Here is a 22,876-nt window from a genome sequence, read left to right as displayed (position 1 = left end):
TCGGCCAGGAGCGCGAACGTCGCTTTTCCCGTCTTCTCCATTGCCCCCGTGCCACCTCTGCGTCTCCATCTGCTCTGCGAACCACAATGGCAGATGCGCTCGCCAGCCACGCCGCGTGGGGTGGGGTGGCCAGAAAAGTTGTCAGGACCGCCGGGAGCCCGCTCCCCAGCGTCCACCTGGCGAAACTTCAGAGAGAACGCCCAAGGCAATCAACCTACGGCGGGGATCGCAGAACTGGAAGGGAACCGAAGACCGCGCTGGAGAGCCGCGGTTCGCCGGCTTCTCCCAGTGGCTTGACCTGGAAGCCCCAGAGGCACCTGCGAGCCGGCTCCCCGGCCGTCGCTAGGGGTTCTCCTGGCGGGCGGCGGCCGTTAGCAGCCCGGCTGCTGGCCAGCTTCGCCGCGACTCCGCCAGACGAGCTGGCTCTCCGGCGCGGGCAGGGCTTTCCCGACCCGGCGCCCAGACCTGGCTGGGTGCGGATCCTTAGGATCTCATTTCAAAACACCGCGCTCCGCTCTGCCGACTCACACGGGAACAGACTCCAAGCGGGGACCCAGCCCACGGGGCGAACCCGGGCTGGGGGAGGAGACGGGGGACCCGGGGAGGGACTGGGAAGGAGTTGGACAATAGTCCGGGGAGGTTATTCCCGGGACAAAAAGCACCTGGCAAAGCGCGCCCAGGGGTCAGCCGCGTCGCGCGTCCACACAGTCGACAATGGCTTCCCGGGGAATTCTCGTGAGCACTCTGGGGGCTGACAGCAACAAGCCCGCCCGCCAGCTACAGAGTAGCGGGGCCCGGGGTCCCAACTACTTTTTCTTTCTGTCTCCCACGAAGCCGCTCCGGGCTGTGCCGGACGCCGAGGCCACCGGCTCCCCCGCCCCGAGAAGCCGCGTCTCCACACAGCCTGCGCCCCCAGCGCGCCGCGCAGCGAAACAATGGGTGGCGAAGACCAAAGTTACCTGCGCCAAGTGGCGCCGGTCCGCCGCCCCGCGTCGCACCTGGCACAAACTCAGGGGCACCCCTCCCTCGACCCTCTGTCCCTCTCCCCGCCCCTCGGGTCGCCAAAGCTGCCCCTCAGATCCTTGCTCCCGGCCCAGGCGAGGACCCAGCTCCACTCCTCGCCAGTCTCGGGCTGGGGGCACCCGTCGAGGCTTCGCGACGCCACCCCCGCCCCGGTCACTCACCTGCAGAGAACTGGCCTTGGGCCGACCCCAGGAAAGGCCAAGGCGAGAGGAGCAAGAGCGCCACAAGCGCGGGCAGCGCCGCCGCCGCCGCCGTTTCCATGTCGAGTTTGGGAGAAGTTTCAGGCAGCTTTGCAAAAGCGGTGCTGGGGGCAATCGCGGCGAAACCCACGCCTGAGGTGCACGCCGGGCGGCCTCACGGGCTGCCGGCGGGAGTCCCCGGCCGCCCGCCCGCACTTTTTCCTCCTTCGCGGTCGCCAAACTACCTCGGGGGCAAGAGAGTCGCCCGCGTCGCCCGCCGGCCGCGGCGGCTGCTCTCCATGCTCCGCCGAGGCTGCTCCTGTTAGTCAAGAGTTACTTTGCACGGGGAGGGACGGGGGCGGAGCCGGGGGTGACGTCGCCCCGCGGGCTCCAGGCGCTTCTGAGGAATGCGGGCTCGGGCTCGGCGCCGCCGCCGCCGCCGCCTCCTGCCGGAGAGACGCGCGCCAGCCCCGGCCGCGCGCCCCGCGCCGCCTTTGTTCGCGGTGCGGACCCCGCCGCCCGCGGCCGCTCGGGGGCAGCGGGCGGGAAAGAGGATCCGGCGCCGCTCGCTGCCCTGTTCCAGAAATCGGAGTTTTCGAGGCGAGTAGGGTAAGCAGGGTGGCCGGACCCGCAAGGGCGAGCGCGGAGCACAGCCGCCGCCGGAGGAGAGGCGTCCTGGGAGCTGGGTCCCCCGAGGTGCAGGTCCCCAGAGCGGTTGTCGGTGGGAAGAAAGGGGGAGTGTCGAAGCGCCCTAAGGAAACACTCCCCTGCCTGCCTTGTTGGAGCAATAAGGAATCAGACACCTCAACCCCGTAGGAAACGCATTGTTCCTTACGCTTGTCATGCGTAAAACTTGAACCCAAATAAACGTTTGGTAACTTTCCAGTGTGAACAGCTGGCGTGACTCCTGTCTGGTTTATTTGTCGTTCGGCGAAGAGTTGAATTGACTCTGTGCTTCACTGACTTTGCTTGTTGTTCTGAAACCTGGCCTCTTTCCGCTCCTTCGCTCACCTAGGCATTGCATCGGCCCTAATGATCCTTTCGGTTTGCTTAGGGCTGGTGGAGTAGACGAGGGTTTTGGTTTTGGTTTTGGTTTTCACAGCTAGCAGCTATTTAAAACATCCTTATTTAACAAAGGGACACCGACAGTGAAGACAGCCACGAATGATTCATCGGGAGCTCTGTTATGACAGGGGAGGGCTCTACAGTTGGCCACTTCCGTGGCAGCTTGGAGTGGTTTCACCATATGCCACGCCAACTTGCGCCTATGGTAAGACTGCACAGGGCATACTTTATTCGTTTTGTGAATAACAGCACAAAAAGTGTGGTGGCAGTGAAATAGACACATGACTTTTATTCCGAATTGTAATGTCATTGGTTCAGTTCCTAAAGCAATAGTCTGTGGATTGACATCTGTCAGTTATTCAGACATCTTCTCTTTAGCCTTTGTAAAATCAAGACAATGTGAAATTCAGTTAAATGTAACAGTCACATAATTGACCACGCTCCCTATTCCTTCCATAAAATATCTGCTCTCAGTGGCCAGGCTTAGCACAGAAGCTGGAAATATAAAGGAAAGTGCACACACATCTTATGAACAAATACACACGCACACACACACACACTGCCAAGAAAGAAAAGACTTTTTTAATTGAATAACAATAGAAGCTTGATTAAACAGAATTTGAAGTCTCAGACTTTGCCCATTAATTCACTGACAAGCCCAACACTTGTCAACTCAATTCAGCATACTTCAGTTCATCCTTCCTTAGGGAGCAATGTCGTTTTTTGGTTGTTGTTGTTAACTCACTAACCTATAACTTCTAGCACACCATCACCATTGCTATTTCGTTTTTTTTTTTTAATTTTCTTTTTAAATTTTATTTAAGTCATACATGTTTCATGTATTTGATATATATATATAGATTTAAGAACATAGTGTCACTTCTGCCCCCTACCCTCCCTGCCACCCACACTGGATTACAGGTTCAAAAAAACTTAAGGACATATTTTTTTCTTTGTAAGAACTTTTCAGAACTTTGTAAAATTTAGCAGCATTTTGGCCCAGTAAGAACAAACAAAACCCCACCATTTACATACCAATCCATGGGTTATTCCATTATTGTAGAAAGGTAAAGAGAGTTCATGACTTGGTGATTTGTTTGTCTAAACACACAGACAAAATGCCTCTTTACAGTGCTGGGAAAAAGTGCACACAATTCTCATCTCACCCATTCTTTGGGCTAACTAATAGAAGATTTAATTCACCTTCTGTGTTAGAATGTGTTAGGTATGGTCTACAATGTTGCATTGAGACATTGAAATATAAAATATCTTACTGAATTTGCCAGCAATCCTATGATGTTGTACCATTATTATTCACATTTCACAAATGAATAAACAAGATTAGAAATTAAGTGGTTGGTCCGGTAGCACATATTTGAGTGAGACAAGGGGAAAAGCAAACAAAGGAGGAGGGACATTTCTTAAAGGAATCAGCAAACCAACAAGATGTTTTCTTACAGATAACAAAGAAATGCAATGAACTTTTTGACAAGTAAACCAGTCCTTTTGATTTCAGAGACTGTAACTAGTGCTGGCCAGTGCGAATTGAAATCATTCGAGACCAGGTATGTCTTCCGCATAGCTAAATGTTGACAAGTATTAGAAACTTATTTGATCTTTGTTTGAAAGAATGAATATATCAATCCACCAACAAATTACAAATGTGGCCTAACTTTCAGAAAAATAAACTGACAACTTACATTTAGAAATCCCTAAAATGTTCATATACTCTATTGGCTATTCTAAAGAAATAATCTAAAATGTGAAGAATGTTATGTGCACTTATTTACCATTTACAAAAGAGAAAAGTAGAAATGATCGATTCATGAGCATTATATTGTGGAATATCTCTAAATCACTAGAAATGAAGATTATGAAAAAAAAACAAGTTATTATATGAAAGCATGCTTATGATAAAGTGATTTTAAAAAGACAATACAGAGGCCAGCACCGCGGCTCACTAGGCAAATCCTCCGCCTTGCAGCGCCGGCACACCTGGTTCTAGTCCCAGTAAACCGGGTTCTAGTCCCAGTCAGGGCGCCGGAATCTGTCCCGGTTGCCCCTCTTTCAGGCCAGCTCTCTGCTGTGGCCAGGGAGTGCAGTGGAGGATGGCCCAAGTGCTTGGGCCCTGCACCCCATGGGAGACCAGGAGAAGTACCTGGCTCCTGCCATCGGAACAGCGCGGTGCGCCGGCCACAGCAGCCATTGGAGGGTGAACCAACGGCAAAGGAAGACCTTTCTCTCTGTCCCTCTCTCTCTCACTGTCCACTCTGCCTGTCAAAAAAAAAAAAAAAAAAAAAGACAATACAGAGTTTCCACTTAAGAAGATCAAAACTTCCAGACAAGGATGGTGATAATGAGTTGTACAACATGGTAAATGTATTTAATGCCACCAAACCACACTACTAAAAATGGCTAAAAAGTGGGGCCAGTGACATAGCAGAGCAGGTTAAGCCACAACCTGCAGTGCTGGCATCCCATATGGCCGCTTATTCATGTCCCGGCGGCTCCACTTCTGACCCAGCTCCCTGCTAGCGTACCTGGGGAGGCAGCGGAGAATGCCCAGGTGCTTGGGCCCCTGCACCCATGTGGGAGACCAAGAAGAAGCACCTGGCTCCTGGCTTGGGTCTGGCCCAGCTCCAGCGGTTGCAGCCATCTGAGAGTAAAAAAAGCAGATAGAAGATTCTCTCTCTCTCTCTCTCTCTAATTCTGCCTTCCAAGTAAAATTAGTATTTTTTAAAAAGGTTACAAAGGTGAAGTATATCTTACAACCATAAAGAAATCAGAAGACAGAAGTTAACAACCAAGAAAAAAAGTCAAAAATAAAAACCACCCAAAAACAATATTAATTGGCAGTAGATGTAGAGTAACAGCGTTTCATAGCTGCCCTTCTCTAATTTCCTGCAGTCTTTGGTAAATGGTTATAGTATATCGTTGAAAAGAGCATGTATTGTGGTGCAGCAGGTTGAGCCCTGCCTGGGACACCGGCATTACATGGCAGTCCTGGTTTGCTCTCTACTAATGCACTTAGGAAGTCAGAGATGATGGCTCAAGAACTTGGGTCCCTGACACCCATGTGAGAGGCCCAGATGGAGTCCCTGACTCCTGGCTTCAACATGCCCACCCTGGGCACTGCAGACATTTGAGGGGTAAACTAGTAGGTGGAGGATCTCTCTTCTCTCCCCTCTCCCCTCCCTCCCCTCCCCTCTCCACACACACACACACACACACCTTTCAAATACATAAATAAATCTATTTTAAAAATCAAATAAGCTTACAGAACTTTGAATTGACCAAAGTCAAACAGGTTTCTTCACATTGGGATTTTTCCATGATTCCCAATATGGTATTGGGCACTATGAATCAGTTTTGGGAGAGACAGGGAATAAAACAGTGTTTTTCCACGTTTTAGAATGTGTAACTCTTTAATGGAGAACGGCTCAGGTTTAAAGTTCTAGTGAAACCTTTTATATCTAAACTTCCTTCCTATGAAAATGAATTTCATACGCTTTTCAGAGAATTAAAGGAAATACAGACTTAATTATAGGTAGACTTTTTTATAAGTATAGATATGAAAGGGCCTGGATGATGGTAGTTGCTGAGTAAATGTCATTTTCCTTCTCTTAATCACTGAAGGATTATGCACAAACCTGTAGCCAGCAGAAACAAGGTTTTATTTATCCGGTGACAGAGCATGAGTTTACACACAGCATGTATTTATAAGCAATTAGAAAATATTCTCGGCTGCTTAATAGGAACTAATTGGTTATATCACGCTTTTCAATTTGTAAAGCCTATTCGCCCGTATGATCTCAATCTATCCTCCTTCCAACTCCATGAAGTAAGCAAATCAGGTAATAGTCATGTGAGGAAAGCCACAGCTTAGGGTGATTAAAATTCTTGCCCAGGGTTACGCAGCTGGTAAATAGCAAGGCTGTATCTCAGACCTGGGTCTTCTGATTCTACATTTCATTTTCCATTTTCCTCTCCAATCCTTGTGTACTTAATTCTTGACTCTAAAGGCATTCATTCGATAGAGGTGTCAAAATCCTCAATGACAGCTCATCAAGCAAAGCCTCCTGGTCTGGTAAGTGGAAATAAGCTTCTATTTTCTCTTTGTACGAAGAAAAACAAGCAAACTAAAAGTGTTTGCTTACAGTCCATTTTTTACATGGGTATATATGTTTTCAATAGAATCCCTGGAGAATAGGGGGACAGGAATTTCTGGCAATAAAACCCTTGGGTAGAGCAGAGACTTTGGGGGTGGAGGTGGGGGGAGTCTAAGTTATGTCCTGAAAGTGTTGTTATGGATGGACTTCTAAAAGCAAAGTTCGACTGCTTCCTCCTGTTGTGCTGTCACCTGGCCACTTGGGGCTTTGATCTGGACACAAAAGTATCCAGGAACAAGGGGACAGATTGCATATCAAGGTCTCCAAGGAAATTTTCCTCCCTACATGTTCTTAGGCAGTGTTGGATCAGATGAGGGAAGGTATACTGATTTCAAAACCAGAATTATTTTGTGAGTCCCTTGAACCTTTAAAAATATCCATAACTGGGGATTAGTTCAGAAACACTAGTCAAGAAAATGCATGCTCCAAAGGTTTTATCAAGGGAAGCAAAAAAAATGTGAGCAGCTTGAGAGCTCCGTGTTGCCAATTTGGAAGAGCAATTTGCCTACAGCTGGATATAATTAACAAGCATGGGTCAGAAAGGAAGCCAATCAGAAAAGCGGGAATTGGATTGAGGTAGAGAGATGGGACAGGGGCAGTCACTGCCAGGGCGGATACATCCTCACTTGAGAGCCTATCCCCACTTTCGAAAAGCCTGGTCTGATGATGCTAGTCAAAGATGAAACTCAGAGGGAAACAAAAATGCTTGGTTTTCACAGTAACCTAGTATGTGGCTGACAAATTATCTTTCCCGGCACAGTCTATGATGCCTTATTCTATCTTTATACTAGTGAATATGTTTCATGCCCTCAAAAATGTACTTTACTTTTTTGTGGCTCACTATAGAGGAAAAATGTAAAGGACACTAGCTACATGGTATCCCATTGAATCCTGATTGAATTATTTTGGTGTGCATGCATACATTATTCCGAGATTCTTTGTATATAATATTTTACTCAAAACTAGAAAAAAAGGATCACTTAAAACTTATTAACTACATCAGGCATTCATTAATACATTTTTGCAGGGTCAAGAGCTAATATGCAAAATTGCAGCCCAATGAGAATTAACACAGCTAAATAAGGCAATGATTATGCTCTTCCACCCTCCCACATGCTGCTGAAGGGGCTGGCGGCTGGCTCCACATATGGAACCCTGTGGACCTTGCCCTCGTTTTTCTCTGCTTATTGTGGTCTTGGACAGAATGAAGAAGTCTGAACACAAAATGTGGGGCTTCCAAAGAACTGGAGATTTTTCTAATCCTGTAAATGTTCTCCAATAAATTCCTCCCTTAACACTGTTGGTGCTGCCACAGCATTCATAACCAGGGGAAGTCTGACAAGAAAATGAACCACTGAAACCTACACACAAGCATAGGGGCTCATTTCCAGCCTGAAGTCCTCTTTACCCAAAGCAAAGAATTCATTTTGTCATTTGCAAGTATTTATTAAGTGTACAACACAGTGCTCGTTACTCTATGGGGGATATAGGAGAAACAGTAGTTTGCATTTGAGTTTAACAGGCAAGAAAAAAAAAAAGAAGAGACAACAAACAAGTTGAGAGACGAGGAAGGAAATGAAATAAAGAAATATATCTATTATGTGTGTATGTATATGGGGGTAAATCATTGTTTGGAGCTTGACCTTTTAACTTGAACAGCCTTTTGCAGATGTCGCGGGCTCTTGATAATTGACCAAAGGGTGTCTCCCATTGACTGTGGTACTTTTCCGGGGAATGAGTTCTTATTTTACTGATATATTTCTCAAATCACCTGAGAAAGCTTGTTGGGCAATGTACACCATACATAACAGGTTTCCCATGACATCAGTTCCTATTCTTTTAAAGCTTCACAAGTGTCTAAATTTATTAATCCCAGGGAAGAATTCATAAAGAGATAGCCACAAGAGCACAGTGGAGTATTAAAATCACATGCAATTTCTTTGGGGCCATATTGAAATAGTCAATTAACTTTTTTACTTGTTGACAACAACAGCTGATAGAAACTAATGGTCCACTGATCCCTGCAGAAAGTCAGAGAACAACAATGCAAACAGTCTGGGGAAACAATCAGAGGCTGCCTAGGTCAGAACCTACTGTTGCTTATTTCTGTGTGATACAAAAAAAACCACATGACATTACACTCATGTGAAGTGTATGTGAATGTATAGAAGAAATATTAATACTGGTTAATTAAAAAAACATTTCACATGGTGTTGTAGGCAGACTAATAATTCCCCCCCCCAGTTAAAAAAATACACACACACACAAAAAGGAAAACACACAACCCCATGACCCAATTCCTACAAACTATGAATCTGTACTGACCTTGTAGAACAAAGGAATTTTGCAGATATGATTAAAGATCTTGCAATGGAAATATTATCCTGGGCTTATCTCTGTGGATTCAAGAATATCTTCAAGGGTCCCTCTAAGTACTAGGCAGTAGAGTTAGAATTAGAGAAGCAACATGTAAGGATAGAAGCAGAGGTCATACAGGAGAGAAAATAAGACACTATTGGCTGAAAATAGAGAAACGGTTCAGGAGTCAAAAGGCAAGTGGCTCTTGAAGCTGGGCAAGTCAAGAGAACAGATGAACCCCTAGTGCCTCGGCACAGAATACAGCACTGCTGCTGACTCCTTGATTGCTGTCCACTGCAACCCTTTTCAGACCTGTGACATCCAGAACTGAAAGATAATATATTTGTGTCATTTTCAACAGCAAGTTTATTGTAACTTGTTACAACAGCACTAGGAAGCTGGTGAACACATGCATCAGCTCATTAGATCCTTTCAATCGTATATCCATTTCACAGGAAGAAAACTGATGCTCAAATAGGTTAAGCAGTTTGTTTAAATGGCAGGCTAAAATGCAAATCCATTCTGACTTAGGGGTCAGCCCCCTTAAGAAATACACTGTTTGAAAACACTATCTTAGAATGGCTATATATATATATATATATAGGATAACAACACATAGGTAGATTGCAGTAGGAAATTAATAAAGTTTTATTGAACATATTTATAATTTTCTCTGGATTCACAATAAATACAATTATTTACATACTGCTACAACTCCTTTGCTATAAATGCTACCAATCATATAGTCTGGTACCATATTTAGTCAGAAGAATACATACACTGGGAGATAACTTTTGACATTAGTTGTCTTAGACTAACCATCATATATATTTCATATATTTCCCATGGCTAGCATTATTATTTATTCTGTAGATTGTATATCATTGAAAAGCTATGTTCTGTAATGCACATAGTCCATATAATCTGATTCACTTGTTTGCATCTATAGATTTTTTTTTAAGATTTATTTTGTTTATTTGAAAGAGTTACAAAGTGAGGTATAGAGAGAGAGAGAGAGAGAGAGAGGTCTTCCATAAGATATTTCACTTCCCAGATGGCTGCAATGGCCAGAGCTGCACCTATCCGAAGCCAGGAGCTTCTTCCAGGTCTCCCATGCAGTTGCAGGGGCCCAAGGACTTGGGCCATCTTCTATTGCTTTCCCAGGCCACAGCAGAGAGCTGGATCGGAAGAGGAGCAGCTGGGACTAGGATTGGTGCCCATTTGGGATGCCAGCACTTGAGGTGTCAGCTTTACCTGCAATGCCACATTGACAGCCCTTAATACACATTTTCTGTGAACCTTTTGAAGACCCCTTGGATGCATGGACTTAAAAAATCTTTCATTAAAATAAATCCCTTTAGTTACATTTTCCAAAAACTTCTAAAAATGCCTTTGTGTTGTTCATTATTGCAACTCTGTTGGTTACTCCCACATGGTTATTCACTTATTTGTAGTAGAGAAACAAACAATGAATGAACAGTTCCTAAAACCAAGTGGTATATAGTATATAGTGTATAGTCTGTAGTACATAGTATATATATATGGTGTATATATATATATAGTATGTAGTATATTGTACATATAGTATATAACATATAGTATATAGTATATAATCTGGCAGGAGAAGATGTAAAATTCTAGGGTAGTGGAAGAACAATCCCCAAAAAGAAGGTTTAGGGATAACAAAACAGAGAAAGAAAAACTTAATACCTATGGACATTTGAATGCTTAGAAGTGACATCCTGAGGCAACACACTGAAGACCATCTCCTCCTTTATTTTATTTCCAATGCTTTTCTTATTTATAGCTTTAGCATTGATCAAGAATGCAGTCTTACCAGTTTATTTCTTTTTTCATTCTTACTGCTGTCTGATCAATTTTCTTTTGTGGATAGTAAACTGGTATTGATCATAATCCAGAAAGACAAATTCTGAATGCCATAATCTCAAATATTGAAATCTCAAAGTATCAAAATACCTAAAATCCAACTCCCTTATAATTGCCTGGGAAAAGCAACAGAAGATGGCCCAAGTGCTTGGGCACTGCCACCCACGTAGGAGACCCAGATGAAGCTCCTGGATCCTGGCTTCAGCCTAGCTTAGCCCTGGCCATTGTGGCCATCTGGGGAGTGAACCAACAGATGATAGATCTCTCTGTCTCTCTCTTTGTAACTCTATCAAATTAATTAATTATTAATTAATCAATAATTAATTAATAATTTACGTAAAAAGCCAAACTCAGGGAAGACATTGGTTAAGTGATACAGCAACAACAAAAACTTCAGTTTAAGAATGTGCCAGGAAGAGGCCTTTGGCCTAGTGCCTAAGAATCTGCATCCCACACTGGAGTGCTTGGGTTCCATTCCCTGAGCTGGCACTTGATTCCACCTTCCTGCCCAGGAACACCTTAGGTGGCAGCAATTATGGCTCAGGTAGCTGGATCCTCCCACCAGTGTGGGATCCCTGGATTGTGTTCCCAATAGTGGATGTTTGGGGAGTGAACTGGTGGACGGAAGCACTCTCTCTGAATTTCTGTGTGTCTCTCACTGTCTCTCAAATAAATAAACAAATAAATACATTTTAGAAGTCTTATTTTTCTGTATTGGTATCCCTTCCATATGATGAAATTCTGTGAGCTTTTAATGAAGTTACCTGAGGAAGCCAGGACGTTACTGACTGGTTTGAAACATTACATACACTGAAGAGAGGACAATAATGCTGCTGTTGGCTTGCCAGGATCTATTCTGCCGAACTTGTAGTGTGTATGTAAGTGCATCCAGAACGGATTCCCACAAACCTAAAACAACATGGAAACAAGGCACAGAAGATGGAAATACTTAATAACAAATGCTCATGGCTATGTATATTAAATCATAGGATCATTTCAAACAGAGCAATACCAAAGCAGAAAATGAATGTGAACATTTTCCCTGAGAGTCATGTCCTACAAAAAGAGAAAATGTGGGCCACTGCCCTATGATCGCCCATAATCTATCCCCATAACACGCCTCTTCATATGCTAAATTATCATTTTATTTTTCCTTCTTTCTTTTCATATTTTTATTACTACTTAAAATTGTCAGCACTATTTTTTTGCAACTCACTTTGCTGTTTATTTCATCTTTACATCTTTTTTTAAACGATTTTTATTTATTTATTTGAGAGGCTGAGTTACAGATAGAGAGGGGGAGAGACAGAGAAAGGTTTTTCATCCACTGGTTCACTCCCTAAATGGCTTAGCCAATCTGAAGCCAGGAGTCAGGATCCAGGAGCTTCTTTCTGGTCTCCCATATGGGAACAGGGGCCCACGAACTTGGGCCATCTTCCACTGCTTTTCCAGGCACATTAACAGGGAGCTGGATCAGAAGTGCAGCCGTCAGGATCTGAACCGGCACCCATGTGGGATGCCAATATCACATCACAGCACCTACCCTCACGTTTCACTTCTCAACCTATTTCTTTATGACTACAGTTCATCTACTCACCACTGTTATGCCCATGGACAAACAGTATATTTGAGTACCTATGTTTCCCAAAATATGTATAACATTCCCTGTTTTGCTGTCTAAAGTGGCCTATGTACTCTTTATGTTTCTCAAATAAGTCTCATTTTAAAAAATGTAAATATATTTTAAAGAATTTTTAAAATTATTTTTTTCCAGAATTATATTTCATGATTTTGATCTTCAGGGAATTTATACTTCAGGACTTTTGATCTTTTGGCATTTCAACACTCAGGATTGTACACTTGGAGTTGTCCCTAATAGGATTATGGTCCCAAACCATAACAAACAGCTGGTAACATCAGTTATTTACACCCAGAGAGACTCATTGTGTGGCACTCAGAACTCAGTCCCTACCAGAGCGATGGGAACTGTGAGCCTAAACTCAAGGCACCGTGAGTAAAGTGCGAGTGCACATTGAATTTAGGATGGCTCAAGTCACCTCCAGCCTCAGTATCCGAGGTTCACCCTTCCTAGATAGCTTCCAGGGGGGAAAAGCTAGGTTCAGACCTCTCTTTCATTGGTACAATGCCTTAGTGTACAAATCACGGTCAGGGTGATGGCCCTCGGATCCAATCAGCAGTCACGCTTCCTGCATTCATGGTGTTTTCACTAAGGTATCTCTCCTGCCAACCTTCCTTATACAACCTTTCTTCCGTCATCATTTGGTCATTATTCACTGTGTGTCTCATAAATGCCAGGTATTCTTCTAGGGATTGTTTAGCAGGCACTAAGTGAAATGGCAGTGGTGTGCTTTCTACATTACCAAGGCTATTGGCTAACATGTAATCTAAGATACTCACCTCGAGATCATAGGCTTCTGTTAGCTTTTACATGTCTATCTCCTCTGTGTGGCATTCTGCAGTTATCTCTAAGTGTTGGTGAAAGAAAGAGATTAGGATGATATACTAGCCCTACAGATTCCCACCAGAATTGTGAAGAAGAATAAATCTTGGTGTAGAATCTGTAAGTCATCACAAATGGCCCATATTTGAAGAGATTAAGTAAGAGACAGAAGTGTTTTTAAGTTCCTGCAAACTTCCCCTGCATTAAAACACAATTATATGATTCAGATGCAGAAGTGTTATTTCTCAAAGAAGAAGGATGACACTTATGTTGGTAAGTGACAAGGCCTGTCCCAGTGCTATTTTGTCCTGTAGTAATACGGCCACTAATCACTTTACTAAAAAACCCATGGGGCAGATTAATTATTTAACAGTGTAATAAAGTGAAAAGTTGGTCCTACCTACTTCAGTAAAATTGAAACATCAGACTCTGAAAAACTCTTACAGAAATGTGAGTGAATTGAAACCAGGTTTTGAAAATGATTTAACATCATCATCGTCTTTTTCTTCTCCTTAAACCGTATCTCCATTTTCCCTCTTCCAACTCACCTGAATAACGAGGCTTCCTCACACGTCCGTCCACTTCATACTAACCCAAGCCATCCTAACGCGGCAATTTCTGAATCTTTTCTCCTTCTTCTCCCTCCCTTCCTATACATAACGGTCTGTATTGCACATGGAGGAGTACAGAGAAATGACACGGAGTGACATAGCTCCAAGAGAATAAGTTACCATCTCATGGTGAATGTAGGGGCCAAGGAGAATGACAAATGAAAGCAGAACGCAGAATAAAGCAAAACTGAAAGCCACAATTGAGGTACAAACAACCTGCTGTGCAAACACAGATGAAGAGGCAATTAATTTCTGTCATTTTCTAGTAGGGGAGGGTGACAAATATCTTCACTCTGCTTATTCCCCTTCCATCTGTTTCTCTCACTTCTAATGGGGACAATTTGGGATCTGGGTTGTCAGTTTCTGCTACTAAAATGTGAAACTGGAGGATGAAATTTATTCTGATGCCAACCACTGAAGATGCTGAATTTAGCTGATTGCAGTTGAAGAGCAGTTTAGTGACCAAATCTCCATAAAGAAACAGGTCTTCTAGGTCCCTGTTGCCACTTTCTGGATGATGACTCACATTACTGTTTGCTTCCAGCTGTATTTTCTCATTCTCCCTCTCCTCTCTGACTCCCGAATCTCTTCCCAGGATTTCCTAGTGTTTTATTTTTGCTTCCTCATTAGTGCAATGTACCAGGCTCCTCTGACTTCCTTACACTTCAAGTTTCCAGGAGTCTGTGTACCAGGATGATCTGGCTGCCTACGTATTACAAAATGAGATGCACTCCCTGGAGTCACTTTATCCAAAATGCCACCCCTGTATGTGTCTTATCAGACATCCAAAGGTCACTGTGAGGGCAGAGGAGAAAGTCTCTCAGTCTTTTATCACTTGGCTAAAATTATTTCATCATATCTCATTTCTTTAAACATCCATCAGAGATGAACTACCCAGGAAGTCACACACATTCCACTATCCGTTAAATTGTTACAAAAATGAATGACCTCCACTTAGATGTAGGCTCAAGGGAAAGAAATACAATTGCAATTTTGGGAGTGATAGCTTTGTGGAAGAACAACCAACACAGCTTAGAGCCTTGGGTAAAGGCTTCTGAGATAGAACCAGAGATTTGAGATAAATCTTGAAGTTTATGTTTGAGTTAGCCAGAGCTACAGAAGGAGGAAAATAATGCAATTCTGAACACTCTGTGATGGGAAGGATTGGAATGAAGGCTGGGACAGAGACGTCAAGTGCCGGCAATGGAATGAAGACAGTATCGGTAGATGGGAGAGAAGAGGTAGATGCAATATTTGGGAGAAAATGCCCAACAGGAGAAAGAGATATAGGCGAATTATAAAACAGTCTGCAACAATTTAAATTTAAAATGGAGAGCTCATTTAAAGAGGTAAAGAAATAAAGCAGTTAGGATGAGGTTAATGGGATAAGTTGAAAGGAATTAGGACATGAATAATGGAACAGACCGTGCAGGAATCATCAACAATCCTTTTAATCAATTCTTCTCCCAGTCTCCTAGGGCTTGCTTCTCCCAGTCCCTCCGGTCTTTGTTATTTGCTACACATAAACATATGGCAAAACACAGGAGTCCTGGTTCTATCATTAACTCACTGCCTGCAAGTACCCTAAACACCCGGGGATCCAATTTTTCTTATTCTTCCAGAAACTGTGGTAAAAAAGTGATCCTTAAGATTTCTTTTAGTTCTAAAGACTCTGATTATTTTTATGTCTTAGAATAATTATGCTGTGTATAGCACTGTCTACAGAGACACAGTCTCCTCCTACCAAGGAGCATTACCAGAATTTTGGCTTTAAGATTTCAGGAGTGTATTATTTTAAATTTTAAAAATAACTTTTTCTCTCATTACAAAAATAATACATGTTTATTACAGGAAAAAGCAGGCAGAAGAAAAATGTAAAACATCACAATTCTTCCTAAGGCATTACCACAGGAAATACTTAGCATACAAAATTACTAAGGAAAGTAATATTTCTATTTAAAAAAAGATTTATTTATTTATTTGAAAGGCAGAATCAGAGAGAGGGAGAGGGAGAAGGAGAGGGAGAAGGGGAGAGAGAGAGAGAGAGAGAGAGAGAGAGAGAGAAACAAGCTCTTCCATCCACTGTTTCACTTCCCAGATGGCTACAATTGCCAGGACAGGGACAGGCCGGTTACAGAAGCTTCATTTGGGACTCCCATGTGGGTAGTAGGAACCCAAGCACTTGGGCCATCTTCCATTGCTTTTCCAGGTGCATTAGCAAGGAGCTGGATCAGAAGTGGAACAGCTGGGACTTGAACTGGTATCCAATGGAATGCTGGCATTGCAGGTGGTGGCTCTACCCACTGAAAATTAATGTTTCTTAATGATTATATTGTTTATGGTGAATTATTCTCCACTAGATAAAGCTGGTTTACTTGTTTCTCCTAAAGCCAAGAGATTTTCACACAAATAACTACTGAGCAATTCAGAGTCCAAACAATACTCACAGATTTTATTCTCCCTACAAAGTCAATCAACATACATTAAGTACAATCTAATACAATTACAAGGCAATATAATATCCTCCCTGTGACTTCAGATTGATGTTTCCTTAAAGTATTGTGAAAGAACACACCAAACATTAAGAGGACAGGTGATGTATGGTGCATAGCCCAGTCACTGTACAGGACACATTCTATATGCCAACAGTAAACCTCTTAACACTACTGCAGAGCAGGTATTTTGATCCCATTTTTTTGTTTTATTTTTTGTTTTTAAAGATTTATTTTATTAATTTGAAAGGCAGAGTTACAGGGAAAGAGATGGAGAGATAGAGATCTTCTATCTGCAGGTTCACTCCTCAAATGGCTGTAGCCAGCAGATTCTTCTGAGTCTCCCATGTGGGTGCAGGGGCCTAAGGACTTGAGCCATCTTCCTCTGCCTTCCCAGGCACATTAACAGGGAGCTGGATCATAAGTGGAGCCAGTCAGTACTCAAACTGGTGCCCATATAGGATGCCAGTGTCACAGACGGTGGCTTAACTCTTATGCCACAATTTCGGCCCCTGATACCATTTTATAGATAAAATGTCAGAGGCTTGGAGGGATTCATGGACTTTATAACAGCTACTTTGCTAATATAGATCTTAGCCAAAATTTAAATCCTTAATTGCCTGGTGACAAACTTGATATTCTTACCACTATACCAACATTCACCAAACTGTTTTCTATATAAGTAGTATTCAACAACATAATGGTCCATTGGGGGGAAAAAAAGCTTCATTGTCAAGTACTTTGGGAAACATCATACTGCAGGAGAGAAACATGTTCAACTCAGTCTAGTGCTTAGTTCTTCAATCTTAGTGAAATCTATGTAAAAAAGAACTCCTTTTTTGAGAAGCACATGTTAACTTACACAGGTTATTATATTCTCTTTTTTTCCCTAGAAGATGAGGCATTGAAAATCTTCTCCAAATCCCATCAAGAATTCAGAAACAATGGAAAACACAGAATCATTTGAATATCTAGATCTTTTCCAGATTTCCTTCCATGGTTTGAACTTGGCGTTCCTAGAGGAACATACTATCTATTTTTACCTTCCAACTCTATTACAAATTCTGAGCTAGAATGAAGTCTCTAAAACTTTTCCATGGAGATTTTTTCCCCCAACTGAGTGGGACTCAGTTTCCCTGTCCATAAGATGGGCATAATTATCCTAGCACATAATTAATAGTCATAATGGGAGAAAGGTAAGAGATGGTGGGAGGACCTGAACTGATTTAAACTGCAAGATAAAACAGAGATGTAGCTTTTACACAATAAGGAGTCACCAAACTGTTTTACAGCAGGCTAGTTTTAAACTAATTAGCTTGATGATAGTGTATAGCAGGAATTACGAAAGGTTGTTATATTCTTTATTGTAATTTGGGGAGGCTAGCACTGTACCAAGCTGCCTTTCTGTAGTCCAATGTGGCTTACAGCCACTGGCTAGTAGGTCACAGTGTACTGTGAAGCTCTAAACGTCCATCTCAAGGATTTAGCTCATTGAATGAAATCTTAAATTTTCAAGCTTAATTTGAAAAGGAAACTTCTGGCAGCAGAGGTCTTGAACTTTGACAAAGTGGAGATGGGCATTTTTTAGCTGTCTCTAAAAGTAGAAAAAGTACTTGCTTCGAAGAGGAAACTGGAAGTGAATACATTTTTGAATAACAAGATTTGTCAGTCTTAAAGAGCTGGAGGAGAAAGAATCACTTTTGGTGTTTGGGCATGACACCAATGTGACTTTTTAAAAAAGATTTATTTATTTATTTGAAAGAGTTAAACAGAGACAGAAGGAGAGGCAGAGACAGAGAGAGAGAGAGAGAAGTCCTCCATATGCTGGTTTACTCCCCAACTAGTCGCAATGGCCAGAGCTGAGCCAATCCGAAGCCAGGAGCCAGGAGCTTCTTTTGGGTCTCTCATGTGGGTGCAGGGGCCCAACGATTTGGGCCATCTTCTGCTGTTTTCCCAGGCCATAAGAGAGAGCTGGATCGGAAGTGGAGCTGCTGGGTCTTGAACCAACACCCATATGGGATGTCGGCACTGCAGACAGCGGCTTTACCCTCTACGCCACAGCACTGGCCCCATACAAATGTGACTTTCAGGCATATCACCCTAGTGATGGAAGGGAGCAATACTAAGTAAGGAAACCAAGAACTATTTATTGAGGAACGTTCTTCTGTATTTACTAGAAAAATTCATTGATTTTATTTATTTTTTACCTGAATGGCAGAGAGACAAGGAGAGATGGAGATACATAGTCGAAAAAAAAAAAGAAAGAAAGAAAGAAAGAAAGAAAGAAAGAAAGAAAAGATCTTCCACTAGCTGGTTCACTCGTCACATTCCTGTAACAGCCAGAGTTGTGCCAGATCAAAGCCAAGAGGCTAGAACTTAATCCAGCTCTCCCGGTGAGTGGCAGGAATCCAAGTAGTTGAACCATTAACTGGGTGCATATTAGCAGGAAGCTACAGTAGCTATCAGAGCCGGGATGAGAAACCAGGGCCACTAATGAGGAATGCAGGTTACCAAGTGGCATTTTCACCACTGCACCAAACCTGCCCTATAGATAGAGTACAATTTAAATAGCCACTGCCTACTGGAAACATCTTATAATTCAGAGAATCCTTGAATATCAGAACACAAAACAACTCAAGTAAAAGCAGAAACCTACTTATTGTTAAACCAGATTGTTGGAGTTTAATCTATGGGCTCCTGGCATTGGATGTCTTTCAAAATTCTCAGAGGGCCCTAACAATCTCCTGATATGATGATAAGCTATTTAGAAAACCTATAAATAAAGATACTGTTTAAGACTCAGTCTCTTTTCTCTTCACTTTGCCCGGAGTCTTATTTTGGTCTTGGAGTAGTATTGGATTGTTTTTGATAGTTAATTAAGTAAATGAGTTGGGATTCAATTAGATGTGACTGGTACAGTAGTTTTCAACTGGGTGTGAATTTGCCACTCCCAGGTGATGTTTGGCAATATCTAGACATTTTTTGGGTGTCACAGCTGGGGCAGGGTCTTGAGATGCTGCTGGCATGTAAGGTAAGGGGCAGAGAACAGGGAGGCTGCCAAACATCCTGAAACTCACAGAATGAACGCACCTGCAATAAATTTTTTTCCAGCCCAAAATGTCAGTAGTGGCAAGAGTTGAGAAATCTCAGTTGAGTGGAATGCATTGTTGTGGTTTGCAGACACTTACACGTATACTTAACTAATTCCTGGCTGTGTGGGTGTAGAAATGGCTTCCAGGAATACTCTGTGCTGACTTGCCCAGTGTCAGGATTTCAGGATTTGAAGATAGAAGGCCAGAGATCATATTACTATATGGACTTGCTCCACAGTGACTGATGCTTGATGGATATAGATGGCAGAAGAGAAAGATTTGAAATAAGCCAGAGCTAGTGTGAGATCATTTGTCCAAATACTGGACACATAAAATTAAAGGGAAGATGACTATACCACATTGGAGTCTTCTCCTGTCAGGAACATCATAATGCAACACACACAATCGTAAATGCCTATAATTTTTTTCTTTTTGATGAGAATTGTCCAAAATGGACTTTATAGAACTCCTGTGATTGTAGGATACAAACCTGCTACAGTTCTAAGAACACTATGAATCTATGTTTGCTATACTCTCTTTATATATATTTACTTTCACAAATAAGACAAAACATGATATTTGTCATTCCAGGTCTGGTTTATTTTGAATGCTTATTTATTTATTTAAAATGGCCTCATGTTCAACATGAAAGGCTGTCTAGCTATTTTTTTAAAAAAGATTTATTTATTTATTTGAAAGAGTTACACAGAGAGAGAAGGATAGGCAGAGAGAGAGAGAGAGAGAGTGAGCGAGAAAGGTCTTCCATCCACTGGTTCATTCCCCAACTGACCAAAATGGCTGGAGCTGGGCCAATCCAAAGCCAGGAGTCAGGAGCTGGGTTTCCCACACAGGTGCAGGAGGCCAAGGACTTGGGCTATCTTCTGCTGCTTTCCCAGGCCATAGCAGAGAGCTGGATCTCAAACTGGTGCCCATTTGGGATGCTGGCACTGCGGGCCACACCACAGTGTCAGCCCTTTGAATGTTTATTTTTAATGTCAGTTGCTTTATGCATCCCCACACATAGGAGAGTCTTGTGAAGATGACAAAATGTTTTACTAAACTTTAAAACAAGTTTTGACCAAATATGCCTGAAGAGAAACTGAATTATCTGTCCATTCTAAATGCAGAGAATTTAGGAGTTGTACTATTAAAGAGGTGATCAAAGGTATGCCACCAAAATTGTGAGGAAAAAGTCTTATAAAAATATGTCAGATAATTAATTAAAGTAGTATATTTTTCTTGAATTTTGTGATATTTTTACTTGTATAGTTTTCTGTTTTTTTATCGTTTGAAATATTGACTTACAAAGCTAATTTTGAGTTTGTAGTTTTAGTTTATTTTTCTGTAAAAGGGTCAGCAAAGTTGGATAACCTTCAAGTCCCATAGAATCAGTTTCCTCTATATACACATTTTATTTTTCAGTAAAATACTGAATGGATATGTCATTTCTTTCCTTAAAAACAATGTTTTTACTTCCTGATCAGGACTCATTTCATAAAGCAGCCCCACTAAGAAGTCCCTTCCCTACTCCCTCCCCTCTGTCTTTCTAGGATGAAAATATTCTCTTCCATTTCCTTTACTTAATGGAAAATGAAGATACAAGGGAAAAAAAAATCCTATTACCTCTGTGAAACCTGCTGCCCTAAAGTCACAAACACAATTTATAGATTCTATCCATGCTTGCGTTCCTTGCCATGCCAATAAAATTTATTGAAATTGAAATTGGATTTAAAATGCTTAAACCAAAAGAACCAGTCTAGGGGTCGAGAAAAATTACATATGTAGGCTGTGTCCAAGTAAGACTATTGTTCTAGCTCTAGCTACACTATAATGCAAATTAGCAGGAAGTAGTACTATTTTTTTTTTAAATTTTATTTAAGGTATACAAGTTTAATGCATTTCATGTATACAGATTTGGGAACATAGTGATATTTCTCTCCCTACTCTCCCCCTGCCCATGCACCCACTCTTCTTCCTCCTTGCTTTCCTGTTCATTCTCATAATTTTTACAAGATCTACTTTCAGTTTATTGTATATTCATAGAATTAACCCTATACCATGTAAAGAGTTGAACAAATAGTACGAAGGAAAAAATACATTGTTCCTCAACAGGAGAGACAAGGACTATAAACAATCATTGAAGCTCAGATGTCAATTTCACTCCCATACATTATATTTTTTTGTACTCTCTTAGTTACTACAGATTGGGGAAAACATGATATTTGTTTCATTGGGACTAGCTTATTTCACTAAGTATAATGGTTACCAGCTGCATCCGTTTTGTTGCAAGAAACAGGATTTCATTCTTTTTATGGCTCAGTAATATTCCATGATGTATGTATATGATATTTTCTTTATTCATTCATCCATTTACAGGCATCTTGGGCTGATCCCATATCTTAGCTATTGTGAATTGAGCAGCAATAAACATGGGGGTACAGATAAGTCTTTCATATGCTGATTTCATTTCTCTTGGGTAAAATGCCAGGAGCAGGATTGCTGGGTCATATGGTATATCTATTTTCAGCTTTCTGAGGTATCTCATACTTTCTTCCTTAATGTTTGTACTAGTTTACATTCCCACCAACAGTGATTTAGGGTACCTTTTTGCCCCACATTCTTGCTGGCATTTATTATTTGTTGATTTCTGTTTGAGAGCCATTCTAAAAGGAGTGAGGTAAAACCTCATTGTGGTTTTGATTTGCAATTCCCTGATGGCTAATGATCGTGAGTAGTAGTATTTTTAAAGTAGTTTATTTGTAAGGCCAATCTAATCATATCAACATCAAAGATAATTTTTATTTTTATTTAATATTTTGTGATCTAAGACTTGTCATTTCCTATTGAAACAGTTGTTTAAGAAAAGGAGAACTTTTTGCCGTAAGGCTCAATGTTCCAGGGCTTTAAGATTTTGAGGGAAAATGACAAAAAATATCTCCAGTAAGGCTAAAATTACTAGTCAGGATGAACATTATAAAAATGTAAGTAAAAATGAATTTAAAAGTGATATGAGTACATAGATTGGTTGAAACATAAAATCCCACAGAGAAGTATTTGTGGATTGCTGCAGGAAATCTACATTAAAGTACATTATTTCATGCAGAGAGAATCTTACTGAAATTATAAAGCACTCCTATGGTAAAAAGAAAGAACAACCCACAGCTTTACAGCAGCAGTCAGGGTAACAGTACACATCTCAAAATAAAACCCTCACACTTGCAGACGGAGAACTCCTGCTAATCAAGTGTCTCAAAACATCTGGGTGCCTTTGATGCTAACTGAACTTTCTGGGCAAAGAAATAGAAATTTAGATTGCAACTGGACAGTGCCTGTGAAGCCCTTCTGATGCTATTCATTCTCTGAATGCCCCAGACTTAGAGTAAGACCCAGAGATGATGGCTGGCAACAGCTCTAGATTGCAAATCAGGGAACTTGTGAAGCTAAATGTAATTAGTAGCCTGGACTAGTGGGAATCATAGCTCAAATGAAGCCCTTGAGCTCTGGATTCCACTCCCAGTGGTGTAGCTCTGGGGTAATCA

General features: G+C 41.9%; 1 protein-coding gene and 1 long non-coding RNA gene across 15 annotated transcripts in view; one reads left to right on the top strand and one right to left on the bottom strand.

Annotated features, from left to right (window-relative positions):
• Positions 1-1,563, bottom strand: part of PTPRK (protein tyrosine phosphatase receptor type K) — a 591,026-nt gene extending 589,463 nt beyond the window's left edge. For all 13 annotated transcript variants that reach the window (XM_051855347.2, XM_070073615.1, XM_070073617.1 and 10 more), the window contains exon 1: positions 1,185-1,563. In XM_051855347.2, the coding sequence (XP_051711307.1) occupies positions 1,185-1,284 (100 nt within the window). In that variant the 5' untranslated portion in view covers positions 1,285-1,563. The remainder of the gene's footprint in view (positions 1-1,184) is intronic.
• Positions 1,564-5,955: 4,392 nt separating this feature from the next.
• Positions 5,956-22,876, top strand: part of LOC127492966 (uncharacterized) — a 60,992-nt gene continuing 44,071 nt past the window's right edge. For both annotated transcript variants that reach the window (XR_011388954.1, XR_011388953.1), the window contains exon 1: positions 5,956-6,354. This is a non-coding gene — a long non-coding RNA (uncharacterized lncRNA). The remainder of the gene's footprint in view (positions 6,355-22,876) is intronic.

Source organism: Oryctolagus cuniculus, chromosome 5 (assembly GCF_964237555.1).
Source record: "Oryctolagus cuniculus chromosome 5, mOryCun1.1, whole genome shotgun sequence".
Taxonomy (NCBI): domain Eukaryota; kingdom Metazoa; phylum Chordata; class Mammalia; order Lagomorpha; family Leporidae; genus Oryctolagus; species Oryctolagus cuniculus.
Note: the sequence above shows the minus strand (reverse complement) of the source record. Positions and strands in the feature narration are given on the sequence as shown.